The following is a 15,669-nucleotide window of genomic DNA, read 5'->3' on the forward strand; positions in this document are numbered from 1 at the left end:
ATATCATAAGAATATAACAATGTTGCTTTTAAACACAAATTAATGAAGGAAGTGTGCTCATTCTTTGAAATTAGGGATTTTTCTTCTTTTTTTATGATGAAGTAAAAGCAAATCCCAGTTATGTAATTACATCAGAATTCGAAATGGTTTCAGAAAAATGTCAGAGAATCTGCATGTAGAGGGAGGACTCTGCCCTCTGGCTCTGGTAGTGTTGCATAACTGTGGGGTTTCTGACCAAATCAAATAGTTGCACACAAAGTGCAACAGAGGGTAAGTAAATATCGCCACCATTACCTCCACCCATCTTTCTTATACTTCATAGTTCATTGTACTATAACAGAATATTATGTAAAGTTGCTTTATCAGTAAATAAAACAATAAAGTTCAGCATCTAAATTTATTATAATCAGAGTAGATGAAGATGAATAGAAGAAGAAGAATTTGACTTGACAGACTTTGACAGATTTTGAATTTTATTCATTTGGAATATTTTATATACTCCAAATTTTCAGCATACAATTAATTGTAGAAAATATGCAACACCAAGCTGATTTTTATACTTTCCCAACCAGGGTAAGTTTACCAAAGTGCAATAAAAAAGAATAAGGTTTTGCAGCTTTCATTAGCGCACCACCTGTTGTTAATATGTGCTGTTTATTCAACTCCTGGCATTTCATGCCTTACAATATGTTTGGACAGCCGGAATCTGGGAACAGTAAATAAAAACAATATGACTTCACAGTGTTACACCACAGGTACTGGAACAGAGAAACCAGTCAGCGGGTAAAACTTATCTGTGAACAATCAATAGTCACAGGCAGGACTTCAAAATATTGTTTAGTTTTACAATCACGGAAACCACAGGTGAAAAATTACCGTGCTTTTTTCTCCTGTGTTGTGAAACTACATGTTTCCGAACAACTATAAAACGACCCGGCACACTTCACCGTCTCCAGAGGTTTGAAACTGCAGTGTGACTGACAACATTCCACTGACTGCCTATTAATAGCTCAACATGATTTTTGCTGCGCTTTCTCTTCTTTGTTTGGTGGCTGGGAGTCATTCAGCTCCCCTGACCTGCGAGGAGTTGGTCCGTCCATTAGACCGACTCAATCTTCATCATTTGAAGGGGAAATGGGCTTTAGTTGCAGGCAGTTTGAGCCACCCACCATTCCTGGAGCGATTTAAACAAAGAGACAGTGCCTCTGTGAACTTCTACAGCAACACCAGTGAAACTCATATTTCCTACACCCGCAGCATCAGCTTACACAACGAGTGCCAGTATCACACCTACAACATCACTCTGAATGGCAGCAGTTACACCTTTGACGGGACAGAGAACGACAACTTCAGTGCAAACTTTGCCCATACGTCTTGCCATGACTGCATGCTGATGCACATGAGAATGGAGTCGGGGGAAAGGCAGCATTTTTACCTGTTCAGTCGGAGGAGACAGCTGGAGCAGAAGGAGATGGAGGAGTTCAGGGCTCAGGTGGAGTGTCTTAACATGCCTCCACCTGCTGTGATGGATCCCACCAAGGCGCTTTGTCCCGAAGAGACTGCCAGCGATCCAGCAGCACAGCCTGAAGAAAAAACAGAGGGACAGAAGGAATAAGAGAAAGTGAAAACTCTCACTCTGATGTGGTGGATGAACATACAGCAATAAAAATTATTTGTGTGTGTGAAGTGCATTTCACACTCCTTAGTGTAGAAAGATCAAAAGTCTGATATTTGATTTTGTAACTTGAAATAAATGATTGTTATTTCTATGATACAGTGTTTTGTTTTTCAACTCATTTGAAGATTATCTGAGAATACACGTTTTAGCTTTCACCTTCACCACCATATTATTCTCTGTTTCATAGGTTGTTGTATCTCAGGCATGTTTGAGAAGATATTTTAAGGTGCAAATTTAAATTCTAAATTCACAACCCAAATAAAGTAATTAATTAAAAACATGAAAACTGTTAAAATCACAAAAACTATCATTTCTTAACTTTTACCTCAGGAGTTCCCATCAAACAGTGAGTTGACTTTTTTTGTTTTGTTTTAATAATGACACATTATTAATTAATAAATTATTATTAATCAAATGATCATACCTTAATCATAATATATATACATGCTTAGCCTTTATAAATGATAAAATGAGCATGTTATGAGCTTATTAAACAAGAATAAACATTTATATCTGTATTTAAATAAACTGCATACTAAGGAGGAGTATTGCTCTATAAATGATGAATTGAGCACTTACTTATTTTTATTAATGTTTAGTAGTGTGTCATTATTATAAAGTTTGACCCCGTTTGGTTTCGTTTGCAAGCTGAGCGAGCATCCATTTGTCACAAGGGTGTCAATTCCAAACCAGGGCCCTTGCTGCATGTTTTCCCACGTGCTCTTTTCCCTGCTTTCCCGTCACTCTTCACTGTGTTATCTAATAAAGGTGAAATGGCCCATAAAAAATGAATTTCAAAAAGCTTGCCAACTTCTGTGATGTGAACTGTATGAAGACAGTTACATAGAGGCATTTTTGTGTCTTCATTATCTTTCAGTTTGAGATGGACAGTTGAATAATGTAGCTGTGTGAAACGATGGAAAATGTACCACTGCAAGATGGTATATTTTGTCATTTGTTTCATTTTATTCATACAGCACATTTCATCACATGCAAACTCAATGTGCTCAACACAGAAGGTAAAAACCTTTATTGGTCATGGTGTGTTTTCTGGCATATAAAAAAACCCATACAGATCCTAAAAAGCCTTAAAATTAAAATTTCATCAGAGGGCCCTTAAGACATTCTTGAAAGGGAAAAATTAGATGCTTTGAACACATAAGACTCATTTCATCATAAGTGCCTGTAATATTATCAAATAAAATGTAGTTTTCCAAACAAACATATTAGAAGTACTTTGCTAGTAAAAAGGACCGGACCCTTTGCCTTCACAACTGCTTTCATTTTTCGTGGCATAGATTCAGTTCAACTCACTTGTATATTGCTAGTTAACAATAAAAACAGTCACATAAAGGATCAGCATGGTGCTGGAAACATTCCTCAGAGATTTTGGTCCATGGTGACAACAAAGCCTCACACAGTTGCTGCAGCGTTGGTGAGCCCGTGTGAATTGTAGCCTCCGTTTCCCACTCTTAAGTGTCAGGGATTGGACCTGGTGTGGTCTTCCGCTGCTGTAGCCCATTATCAATGTGTTGCACATTGAAAGATGCTCTTCTGCTACCTGCTTCAGATGCTTCTGCATACCTTGTTAGCAACAAGTGGTTTGTTGAGTTACTGTTTCCTTCCTATTATTTCAAAATGGTCTAGTCATCCTCCCCTGACTTCAATCAATAAGGCACTTAGCCTCTTAAGCCCCAACGCCCCGGGGCTTAAGGGGGGGGGGGGTGTTATTACAGATTGTACTTGTTATGCTTCTTTTAACAGATTACTGATTGATGGATGAATTGTATAAGATCAGCGTGGTGTACTTATTTACAAAGCAGTGTCCCATTTATTTATTGTGTAATCAAAGAAACCACAGATGAAAAAGGGACTCTGCTCCCTGGTATTTTCAGTATTGTGAAAGTAATGTTTGTTAAGCAACTATAAAACCAATATATATTTATTAACCAACCTTTCTGATACAAACTGAGACTTAACAAATCAACACAATCCTGCAGAGAGACGGTACTGTGTCAGAAAGAGCCATGTTAGCTGTGTGTGCCGTTGCTGTCATCTACTTGATGTCTGTGAGCCATGCTGCGCCTCTAGCATGTGAATATTTGCTCCGGCCTTTGAATGAGCTGGACCACCATCATTTGGAGGGCAGATGGGCTATGATTGCTGGCAGCCTGAGTGAACTACCCCTGATTGAGCATTTAAGACTTAGAGACAGTGCTACTGCTAAGTTTTCCAGCGCCAGTGAAACCAACGTCTCCTTTAGACGTACCATGAGTTTAAATAATACATGCTCTTATAAGTCCTTCAACATCTCGCTGGAGGGCAGCACCTTCACCTTTGACAACGGCAGAGTCAACACAACCTTCATCCAGACATCCTGTGACGACTGCATACTACTGAGTTTTGATGTAAAATCGGGGACCCGGCGACATTTTTACCTATACAGCAGGAGGAGACAGTTGGAGCAAAGGGAGATCGAGGAGTTCAGAGTTCAGGTGGAGTGTGTGAACATGCCTCCGCCTGTTGTGATGGATCCCACCAAAGAGCTTTGTCCTGAAGAGAAAACAGCTAAAGATGCTAGAAAAGCAGAGGAAAGGAAGTACTGAAAGACAATGAGATAATAGCTCGGTAAAATTAAACTGTCACTGATGGAAACCATCTCATTAATATCTGTTTTCTTCAACCAGTCTGTAACTAGAAGTATATTCATTTTTAAGCCTCTGGCTTCAAAGAAAACTTTCTCTTGCAGCGTCTTGAGCTTTTAATTTAAGCTTCGTGACAACAGGAACCGTGCTGCTAATATTCTGCGATAGGAGAAAACAATGACTGAAAACATCACCGAAAATAAGTGCCAACACGGTATCTGTAAAAGCTCATCACAGAATATTTGACGGATTTCTTTTAAAGTTGCTGCTTTGTAATCAGTAAAACTCTTCAGAGCCTGATTTGTTTCTTCTCTGTATTTACATGAATCAACTGTCGTCTAACACGGTGACGCCGTTACACTCGTACAGATTGTGTTCACAGCCTGTAATGTTACGGCACATTCATCCTTTTTAACCATTTTTTCAGGGGCTTTTAACTTCAAATACACATAATAACAAAATAATAACAAAATTACACAACAAACGATGCCAACACCATCATTATCCCAACCTGATAAAATTAATTATTATGTTAAATTGTTTAATTTTAAACTGCAAAAAGTCTTAAGTCATGGTTTGGTCTTTCTCTCACCCCAGGCATCTGATTATTTGTATGTTCTTAACACTGAATTTAATTTATGTATGTTCAAATGTTTGTTTTATAAGTCTATTTATATGAGTGGATTAATTTTCCTCCAATATTTCATCTTGTTTCTGCAAGCTAGCAAATTCTTACACGATGAAAAGAGAAGGTGAGCTGTTTTGGGACTTTTTTTTCCTTTTCTCTTTTTCTTTTCTTTTTGCCTTCACTTTGATCTTTAATCACAGAAATTGCATAATTTATAACAGGAACCAGAGTTGTGCTGTGAGTAAAAGTGTATGTAACTATACTGACAATCAACCCAAAGAGAGGGTTTAAAAAGCGTGTCTCATGAAAATAATACAAGTATTGTATCTAAATATTTGCATTTTATAAAATAAATGCATTAAAACCCCCTGAAGTTTCCCACAATGTACAAACCCTAGAACAGCCGAGTCACAGTTGACCCAACAGTGAACCAAATGCTGCATCACATGTAATGCAAGAGAGAGGCGAGCACTGTTAATATTAGATAGTCCCAGAACGCTCATTTCACAATCACAAAATAAACAGACACACAAAAGAAAAGGACTCTGCTCTTCAGAGCTTGCAAAAAAAACAAACAAACTGGATGAAAACCCCCTGAGCTGCATTCCCAGGCTCATTTTCAGTCTGATGCTAACTTGTGACAGTTAATATCTGAACACTGCCAACATAAAGAGGGCCACATATCACACATAAGACATGTTTGCTGTTTATATCATCGTTTTCATCTGCTGGAAGTCTGTGAGCCATGCAGCTCCTTCTGCCTGTGAAAACTTGCTCCATCCTTTGGAACAACTGGATTTTCACCATTTGGAGGGCAGCTGGGCCTTGGTTGCAGGAAGCGTGAGTGATCCGGCGCACCTGGAAAGCCTCAAGAGCAGAGACAGTTCCAGGATTATTTTTGCCGGTAACAATGACACCTCCAAAATATCCTTCACGCGCGTTTTCAGTTCTCACGACAGCTGTCAATACATGCATTCTAATATCACACTACAAGGCAGCGGCTTCACCTTTGAACAGCTAAACGTCACTGTGACGGCCCTCAATACATCTTGTTCAGACTGTGTGGCGATGCGTTTTGACAAGTCAAAGCAAGTCCAGCGTTTCTACCTGTTCAGCAGGAGTAGGGAGGTGGGACAGACGGAGATGGAGGAGTTTAAGGCCCAGGCGGCATGTCTGAACATTACTGCACCGTTCGTGATGGATCCTTCCAAGGAACTTTGCCCTGAAAAGATATCCGGCAATCCAGAGGGTCAAAATGCCTAAGACACTCTGGCTTTTGACATATTGTGACAAAGAGCTGAATGAATACAAATGTGGACATAATGTGCAAAAACTAAATTGATGCAGATTTTCTGTATTTTTCTTGTTGCTTGGACACGAATCCTTAAATCACCCTTCAGACTGCAAACACATGACTGACTGGATAACGTTAGGTAGAGGGTTTTATGGTTTCATTGGTTGCCATTGAAAACAGCGTAAAACATCCTAAGATTAGAAAGACAAAGTGTAAGAAAATGAATTGCATCACTCTGTGCTCTTGAATAATAAAAAAAATGTTAATGTCTCGATATTTTTCAATTACTTCCTCAAAAGAAAACATAACCAACCATCAAACAACTGAAATGATGTGCAGTGGGAATCGTCCATTTAAAAGCACATGTTTGAACTTGATTTGCTCATTCTGTAAAAATAATGAACCACTTAAATAAAATTTAAAAAACAACTCTGTGAAATCTGGCCTAATATTTGCATTTGCTAAATGATTTTTAAGTGTCTTTTATTTGGCTTTTTTTTTTGTCTCATTATGATGTGCCTGGCTCTATTTCTCTTCCACCATTATTTATTTGAATGGCACAGAGACGCAGCTATGGAGAAAACTCGGATTTCTTTAATCCCTGAATGTCTGCCAATAGTTTCCAAATCCACATCCCCTCACAGTTCAAGTTTACTTAGGGAAGAGTAACGAAATACAGCTGTCAAAACTGTATTTTTAAAGCATATTACCAATAAATACCAACTTTTTTATTTACACAAGTATATAAAGGAAACTTTGAATAACTGTTATTTTTCAAACCACACATTTTGTACCCTTTTGGCTATATATATATATATACATGTACATAATTTTATACTGTGAGAAACCTTTGGCAATATTCGTTATTTCAGGACAACCAACAGATTTTTTTAATCAAGGCACAGTAATGACAAAACAACAGAGGGGTTTTTGTGTTATCCGCGTCTTTATCTTTATTGTATGAGTCCATGAGTGGGCTGATTTTATTTTATTTTTTAAAAAAAGGAAATTTCATAAAATAAAAGAGGACTCTGCTCTCTTACATTTCCAGTATTATGTCACTTGCGGTTAATTATAAACTAAGACAGGCTTTTTTACTGTTGGTCGCATACAAGATTGAAACTCAAGTCTGTGACCACTACAAAGATAACCATGCTTGCTGCATGTGCCGTCGTTCTCCTGTGGTTGATGCCTGTGAGCTATTCGACTCTTCTCACCTGCGAAGAATTGGTCAGGCCTTTAAATGACCTGGATCCTCGTCATCTGGAGGGCAGATGGGCTCTACTTGCAGGCAGTTTCAGCGACCCAGCACACCTGAAGTTCTTCAAACTCAGAGACAGCAGCAGCATTCACTTCTCAAATACTAATGTCACCTCGAACGTTTCCTATACACCCAGCGTTTATTACGGTGGAGAGTGTCATCATAAGACTTATAGCGTCTCACTGGACGGCAGCACGTTGAACTTTGATGAAAGAGAGCAGGTGAACCTCACCCTGACCTTCCTCTTCACATCCTGTTCAGACTGTCTGGTGATGCGATTTGACAATGAGTCAAAGAAAATAGAGCGCTTGCTTCTGTTCAGCAAGAGAAGGGCGGCCGAGCCAGAAGAGCTGGAGGAATACAGAGTTCAGGCGAGGTGCCTGAATCTGCTTCCAACTGCTGTGATGGACCCTACCAAGCAGCTTTGTCAAGGCCAGAGCGCTCAGACTGAACGTGAACAACAAGCTTGAGACGACATCAATTTGTGGATAAATAATTACTGAAAATATGCATAAATCTCCAATGCAGTTTTTGATATCTTTAATTAGTTATCCTATTTTCGTTCTCAAATTTGAGATTGTCAAGATAAAATTGATGGTGCACTGTATGAATATGTTTTTAAATTTCTCTTTATCTGTGTTTCTGTATAGCATTAAATTTAAACTCTTTAAAGGTTCAAGGTTCAAGGTTCTTTATTTGTCACATAACACACAGTGAAATGTAGCCTGACACACATATATATATATATATATATATATATATATATATATATATATATATATATATATATTCACCCAGTGTATATATAGTATATACACTGGGTGAATGTGCAGTAGTAGCAGCAAGCAGGTGAATTCTGTACATTAATATGAATAGACATCTGACTATTTTACAGGATAGACAATATAAACATATTTAAAATTAAAGGAATTGAAATGTACATTGTGCCTTGGTTTAGTGTCTGGAAGAGAGTCCTGTCTCAGTCAATTATAGATGATGTGAGAGGGCGGGTGTGTGTGTTTAGGGCACGGATGGCTTGGGGATAGAAGCTCCTCTTGAGTCTCTCTGTCCTTGCCCGGAAGATGCGGAACCTTGCAAACAGGTTCGAGTTTTACAGTAAAAATCAGCATTTTCAATGATTTAATTTCTATGGTGATGTTTTTATTTCTTATTGTTTTTAAATTTCGATTGGAAGACAAAATCATTTGTAGATTTAATTTAATTAAACACAAAATATAACCTGCAGCAACAGTGTTGTACTGATAATCAGACAAATTAAATCTGAATAAAACACACCGACATTATGTTTTTTCTCCTATTTCCCCCTTTTAATAGGCCTTTATAAATGATGTAGGGCTAATTGTTGGATTTTAAAATAATTATAAAGTCTACTTTCTGAGAGCCAAAAAGATACAAAAACAATGCATAACAGATGCATTTTACTCAAATACAATAATAAATTAGGTAAAATGTCAATTTTAATCTCTTACCCAGTTTTAGAGTTTTCCTGTTTTCTAAAAGTTTAAGTTTTATTTAACTGTCTTGTACTCTGTACAAAAGTGTTTGGCCATATTAACAGTGGGGTTGGTCTGTGCCTCTTGGTTTCTGTCCATAAAAGCATGGTTGGATGTGTTTGGTGTGGAAGAATGTGTGTGGTGCACAAATAACTCTCAAATCAAACCCCTAACCAACAACACTGTCTAGATTTTCTGCTCTTCTAGATGAACTGGCAAAAAAATATCCAAACTCCAAAATCTTATAGAAGGCCATCTTGGTAAAGAGGAAGTAGCTTAGCTGCATTTAGCTGTAATGTGCAGGTGGCCCAGTATTTTTGCATATATAGTGTATATCAACAGCATGACGGTGCCGTGCCGCAGAACCTTTTAAGGACTTTTGTTCTCCTCTTGCTTGATGGGCTTGCTCGGGTGCTCCGATTTCTTCTCACAATGCAAAAACATCCATGTGAGGTGAATATGTGATTTTAAATTAGCCTTAGGCACAGATATGAATTAGGTGAAGCTTTTAGTAAGACTACAAAAAGTGCTTAATTAATGCCAGTCCATTTCCAGTAGCACGAAAAAATAATCTTAATAATATAAAATATAAAGTAAATTAATGGGTACCCACTGTCCTTCTTGAAAGAATATTATGTTATATGAAGGTACAAAAAGTTTCCAGAGGTTCAAAGATTGGTGTCCACAGTTTATAATAATTATACATCATCAAGGATATAAGATTAGTAAGAGGAGACAGCTCCACTGGCAAGGTGTTACTTTATTACGTTACTTTATTTTCTGAAAGTCTATGTTCATTTATCCATTTGTAACCCCAACCCTTCTGAGAAAACCCACAGTTGCTGCACTTCCACCCGAGATTCCAAGAACACATGAAAATTATTGACTTTGTCAATCTGTAGCTGTACTTACTTAAATCCAGGATAAACAAGGCAGTGTGACGGGACATGGCAGTGCAAATATTGATCAAACTGAAAAAAACCCCAGTGGCATTATTAGTAAAGCTAAAAATTAAAGGCAACAATAAAGCAGTTCAATGAGAAATTGTCACCTAAAAGTATGATTTCTGCACACACAGACATGTTACCTCTGTTTTCCATCACTCTGTTTGATGTCTGTGAGCATCTCAGCTCCTCTGTCCTCGGAAGTCTTGGAATAGTCTTTGGATCAGCTGGATTCTCATCATCTGCCAGGAAGATGGGCTTTAACCGCAGCTAGCATGGCTCTCCCACATGACCTGCAAGACCTGAAACACAGAAGCAGCACGATTGTGTACTTCTCCAACTCTAGTGAAACTTCACTCTATACCTACACCCATGTCAGTCATTTAGATGACAAGTGCTATTATCTGTCTTACAGCTTCACAGCAGAAAGTAGCACTTCTGTCTCTGATTTAGACTGGTACTTCAGTTTGACCTGGTCCTTCCACTACACAGCCTGTCAAGACTTGATTTGCTCTTTCCTGGAGTGGGAAAAACTTGACTTAATGCTATTTTGTCAAATGTAGTATTTTTGCATTTGCAAGATAAAAAATCCTCTTTTGCTCCTCATAATTCTGCTGCTATAACAGAAACCCCACTCCTAAATCATTCTTTGGACTGTTTATTTAGTTTGTTTGACTACTCTTTTGTACTTTCTTCTAATAATGCTGACGTATCCCAAATAAAAGAAGAAATGAGTTTAAAAAGTCAGTTTTAAGGTCTTTATAAAAACATGTCAGGACTTGCAGCCTTAACTGGTGCCTTCTTGCATGCAAGGTGGACTATAACAATATTTCAAGAGTATTTATTTGTTTTTTACCCTCTGACCCTATAAAGGATAAGAAGCTATAACTAGTGATACTTGACTCTCTTGACAAGAATTAAAAAGAGAAGAAAACAAGGGAACAAGGTTTACCTTGCTTGTCTCTTCAGAAAGTTTAAACTTTTATCAGTTGTTTTTTTTTTTTCAATTTGAATGCCCATCATTTTCCAGTCTTTTAAGCTGCTCACAGAGATTCACACATATTATACAAAACACTCTAAGGACCTTCAACTTCCATCTTGTTGGACTTCACTTAATCATACACATTGACAGACAGACATCAATCTCACTACAATCAACATTTCACAATTTCTTCTTTTCAATAACTTCACAGGTTATTACTGGTAAAACAACATATGTGACCTTGATAGCGAACGCATCTTGGGTCAAGACATATGGACAGATGATGGATGCTCACCATAGTATAACATCATTAATTGCTTGCTCTATGTAATTTTTTCCTGTATCTTTTTTTTTTTTTTTTTTACTAATTTAAATACAGGCTTTATGCAACAGTTGTTATTTAGATTGGCGGTATTGAGAGCTTCATAGTACGGTGACCCTGAGAGGCCAAATAGACTGCAACTTAAGAAAACACCAGCAATAAGAAAAACGCTGCAAAAGCACACAAAACACAAGGGAAATAGGAAGAAAAAAAAACGGAAATAGGAAAAACTGATTTCCAAAAGCACAAAGGAAGTGTTTCTGGGGAGACAATAACCTGACAGACCAGTTGCAGGAACCCAAAACATGGTAGGTGTGTTTGATCATGATTCATACAATACTGATGACAGATTTTTAGGCTAATAGTTAGGCTAGCACACTTGCTTCTCATCTTTTCTTTCCCCACAAATCCTCCACTTCTTTTAAGTGTCTCCCAGCGCAATTCTTAGCATATTTTGGTTCCTGCAACTGATCCCCTAAAACATTTCCGTTGTGCTTTGTGTGCTTTTGCAGCGTTTTTCTTATTGCTGGTGTTTTCTTAAGTTGCAGTCCATTTGGCCTGCAGGGCCACCGTACTAACCTCCACGGCACAATATAATCTCCATTGCCTTTCAAAAAAACTAAAACTAAAACTAAACTAAACTATATAAATATGAAACAGTAGTATAGCTCAGCATGAAAAAAACAGAAGAAACCCACTAGCTAGCATAGCTCTGTTTAGTAGCTTAATAAGGAACTGTGCAAACCAGAATAATAAATAACTTAGTTTGTTAATCAAATCTGTACCAAAAAAATGACATGTTTTAAAAAATACGTGTTTAAATTGGGATTATGTGGCTGGGGTTTTGTTTCTACCCAACTGACAAAGACTCCATATATTAATACCTGCTAATAAGTAATCAGATCATTCCAACTTCATTCAAACTGTTGCTGTTTTTAAAGTTGCATTGCAGATTCAACCAAGTAGAAATATAATAAGCACTAGAAGAGCTGTTATGTGGATTTGTAACCTTTGGACAGAGTTAAGCTAACTGGCCCTGCCTCTTAAGCTAAGCTAAGCTAACAGGCTACATGTTGAAGTAAGCATGTCAAACTATTACAAACTAGTTTAATAATCATAGTTATTTTCATGTCAGATGTATTTACTTAGGCTCTATAAGTATAGTGTTGAGGTATTTCTACTTTACCTAACTTTCGTCAAACGGTATTTTATGCTTGTACTTAAAAAATATACTTGTACATTTTGGGGCTATTGAATTAACATTGTATTTGTATACTTATCTGACTTTTGGAAATTTCTTCTTCTTCTTAAGTTTTAACGTCAAAAACATTTTAACATCATGAAGATCTGAGAATCCCTCACATGCTGCATGGTTAAGACTGAACCAGTGACAAAAACGTGACGTATTACATGAGCATATTAGAGTCTCTAATGGCCTCTGCTGAAAAGAAAAGTTAAATCTACTCCAAGTGTTTGAATAATCTTTGAAGGAGCTTTTTAACTTTGATTTAGAAAAGGCAAAGAAAATAAGACAGGAAAGCTGGGAGAAAGAGCAGGGGAAGGCATGCAGTAAATAGCCTCAGGCAGATTTAAAACCAGGTCTCTGCAATAGCCTTATGGCTATCGATCGTCTGCCCAATCTGTTCAGCTACACTGAAACCATCTGATTTTTAACCAAACTTTTTGTGTGGCAATATGTAATATTTCTAAAAATAGAAAAAAAATTGATTTGATCACATGCAAGTCACAGACATGAGCAGAGGATATAATATTTAACTTTGTTGGTAACAATTTGTGCCTCTTGCACTACTGTCAAATTAATGAAGTGATCACCAACGTCAGTACTTCCTACAGTACATCCTGTTAATAAACATCTTCTCCATCTGGTGCATTTGTTCATTCATTAGCATGGTGCAATAATTAAAACACTGTTCATCACAATAATCTAGTTAATAATAAATGTAAAACAACAACCACCAAGAAGAAGTGGAACATTCAGATTTTGGTAGACAAGATTTACTGTGATAACAACAAAAATATATGCAATATTTAAAGTGTCATTTGAATATGTGCTGCTCACACATGTGTTTCTAAAATCTTCTGCAATGGTGAAGACAGAAAGGACGATTTTACTAAAAAAAAACTTTCAGTTCAGTGCCAACAGTTGTGCCCTTTTTATCTTAAGTTCCAACCAATGATTGCATGCATTGCTGCTGTTAATGTGTATTTATAGAATTTTAAAATTGGTGAAAGAGTTCGTCAGCACCGACAGTCTGGCGTATATTGCTTTTAATGTTTAGCCTCAGCTCAATATCTACAGCAAACAAAGACAAAGTTCAAGTCTGGACATGATGTTCCAAGATAAATAGCCACTCAAAATTCAATTTAATGTGGATAAGAATCACAAAACTTTCCACTATTTCAAAATGTCTTTGATGTCACAATAATGGAATCCACATTTAGATAACAGATAATGAACCTATCCTGTGTTGAAAAGGTGGATTTTTTTGATGCAGGTTTTTGTTATAAAAAGACAAGCCTGCTAATTGAATTCCAGTCTTGGTGAGAAAATAAAATAAATGAAAGGTTGGAGAATAAAAGGCAAACATTTAACCACAGAATGGGAAAACCTTCAAGAAACAGCTTGGTTGCTGTGTGTGCAGTCACTCTCATTTATTTGATGTGTGGGAGTCAGGCAGCTCCTCTAGTCTGTGAAAGATTGGTTCACCCACTGGATCAGCTGGTTCCTCATCATTTCGAGGGCAGCTGGGCTCTAGTCGCAGGCAGTCTCAATCACTCACCATCTATGGAGGCTCTGAGACGTCGAGACAGCATCACGATGTACTTCTCCAACTCCAGCGAAGCTTCAACATTGTCTTATACCCAGATCAACCGCTTTGGTGATCAATGCCAATACCTGCGGTACAACATCTCAGCTGAAGGCAGCACTTTTACCTTTGATGTGCAGAGTCGTTTCAGCCTCAGCATGTATTTCCTCCACACGTCCTGCCCAGACTGTGTGGTAATGAGGTGGCTTGTGAAGTCAAGCAGGAGGATTTCTACGGACTTGTACCTGCTGAGTAGAAGGAGGGAGGTGGAGCAGAAAGAGCTGGAAGAGTTCAGAGCTCAGCTGAAGTGTTATCAATTGCCTGAGCCTGTTGTGATGGATCCTACCAAGGAGCTTTGTCCAGAGCAGCCTGAGAACCAACCAACAGCAGCAGCAGCTCCTCAGGCTGAGGAGACAGTGGCTCAAAAGGCATAAAGGACACTGGCACATTGTAATCAGTTACTCAGAGAATTACTCTTACAGTGTTAGTAAGTTCTTCTTACAGACTGGATGTTTTTAATTTAATCAAAAGTTATACTTTAAACAACAGTTGTATTTTTCATTGGAGGGAGATGTTGCGAGTAGATTAAATATTTGTTTTATTATGGACACCTTGGTATTTGCATTTATTGCCTATTAACTCTCAATTGAAGCTTTTGTAAAAATATATCTTGCTCCTTTTAGATTTCTAAAGGTAAAGTGATTTAGAGCATCTAGAGGGTATACTAGTGTTGTCAAGATTGCAAAGTGCTAAAACAAGCTTGTTACTTCATGTTCTTTCATGAAAAGTTAAACTGATGCACAATTAAATTCCCTATTGCTGAATCCAGTAACCTCAGAGTTTTGGACGTACAGTACAATATGACCTTATTTGGTCTGGAAAAAAATCTTTTAATACATCACCACCTAGTGTTTTTTTTTTCTGGCCAGTTTGTGTGGAAACCTGTGCTAAACTGACCTATGACTAGGGACAGGAATTGATGCACTTTTACTGATACAGCACCAATGTTATTGTTTCTGCCACTGATTAGAATCAATACTGCATATTGATCTGGTTCTTTATTGATTGCCTTACCAATTCTGACCCCGTTTTGCTTCAGGAGAGAAGTACACCTACATAGGTTTTTAGCATCTATAGCATTGCTTTATCACCTAAAATTCCCAAACAGAATAATGCCCAGTGCTAACTGTAGCATTAATTTCTCCATCAGCATCTAAAATAGGGAAACTGAAAGAATGATTGCATGACATTTGTTTGCATTTACGCAAACCGATAAAGAAACGGTTCCCAGTGTTAGTCTGCTTGCCTATTGGTCCTGCTTATCGGTGCACTTGTGCTACAATTAGCTGATTTCAGTTCATGTCCCAGAGGAGTCCATAGCATGGATATGGGCATTACTTTTATTTTTATTGCACAGATCAGAGTGCGATGATAAAGTGAAAACCAGAATACAAACATGTGCATTATCCTCCTAACACAACTTCAGCTCTTTGCAAGCATCTGCACAGATAGCATGCTAACGCTAAGCCAGCCAAGAATCCAGAGCGATAATAAAGCTCAGTGAATGCTGACC

General features: G+C 37.7%; 1 protein-coding gene and 1 long non-coding RNA gene across 2 annotated transcripts; one reads left to right on the forward strand and one right to left on the reverse strand.

Moving 5' to 3' along the window:
• Positions 1-8,329: 8,329 nt before the first annotated feature.
• LOC143419192 (uncharacterized) lies at positions 8,330-10,298 on the reverse strand. The gene is made up of 3 exons (XR_013099168.1): positions 10,108-10,298; positions 9,933-9,991; positions 8,330-8,597 (listed from the first exon to the last, which is right to left on the reverse strand). It is a non-coding gene; the product is annotated as an uncharacterized LOC143419192 (long non-coding RNA).
• A 3,497-nt stretch (positions 10,299-13,795) lies between these two features.
• Positions 13,796-14,928, forward strand: LOC143419018 (uncharacterized). The gene has a single exon (XM_076885044.1). It carries the CDS (start codon positions 13,889-13,891, stop codon positions 14,528-14,530), a length of 642 nt encoding a protein of 213 aa, XP_076741159.1. The 5' UTR covers positions 13,796-13,888; the 3' UTR covers positions 14,531-14,928.
• The last annotated feature ends 741 nt before the right edge of the window (positions 14,929-15,669 follow it).

This window comes from Maylandia zebra, linkage group LG6 (genome assembly GCF_041146795.1).
Source record: "Maylandia zebra isolate NMK-2024a linkage group LG6, Mzebra_GT3a, whole genome shotgun sequence".
In the NCBI taxonomy this organism is placed as follows: domain Eukaryota; kingdom Metazoa; phylum Chordata; class Actinopteri; order Cichliformes; family Cichlidae; genus Maylandia; species Maylandia zebra.

Coding starts and splice junctions, on each gene's coding strand:
- LOC143419018 (XM_076885044.1), top strand. CDS start 13,889: ATGGGAAAACCTTCAAGAAACAGCTTGGTTGCTGTGTGTGCAGTCACT.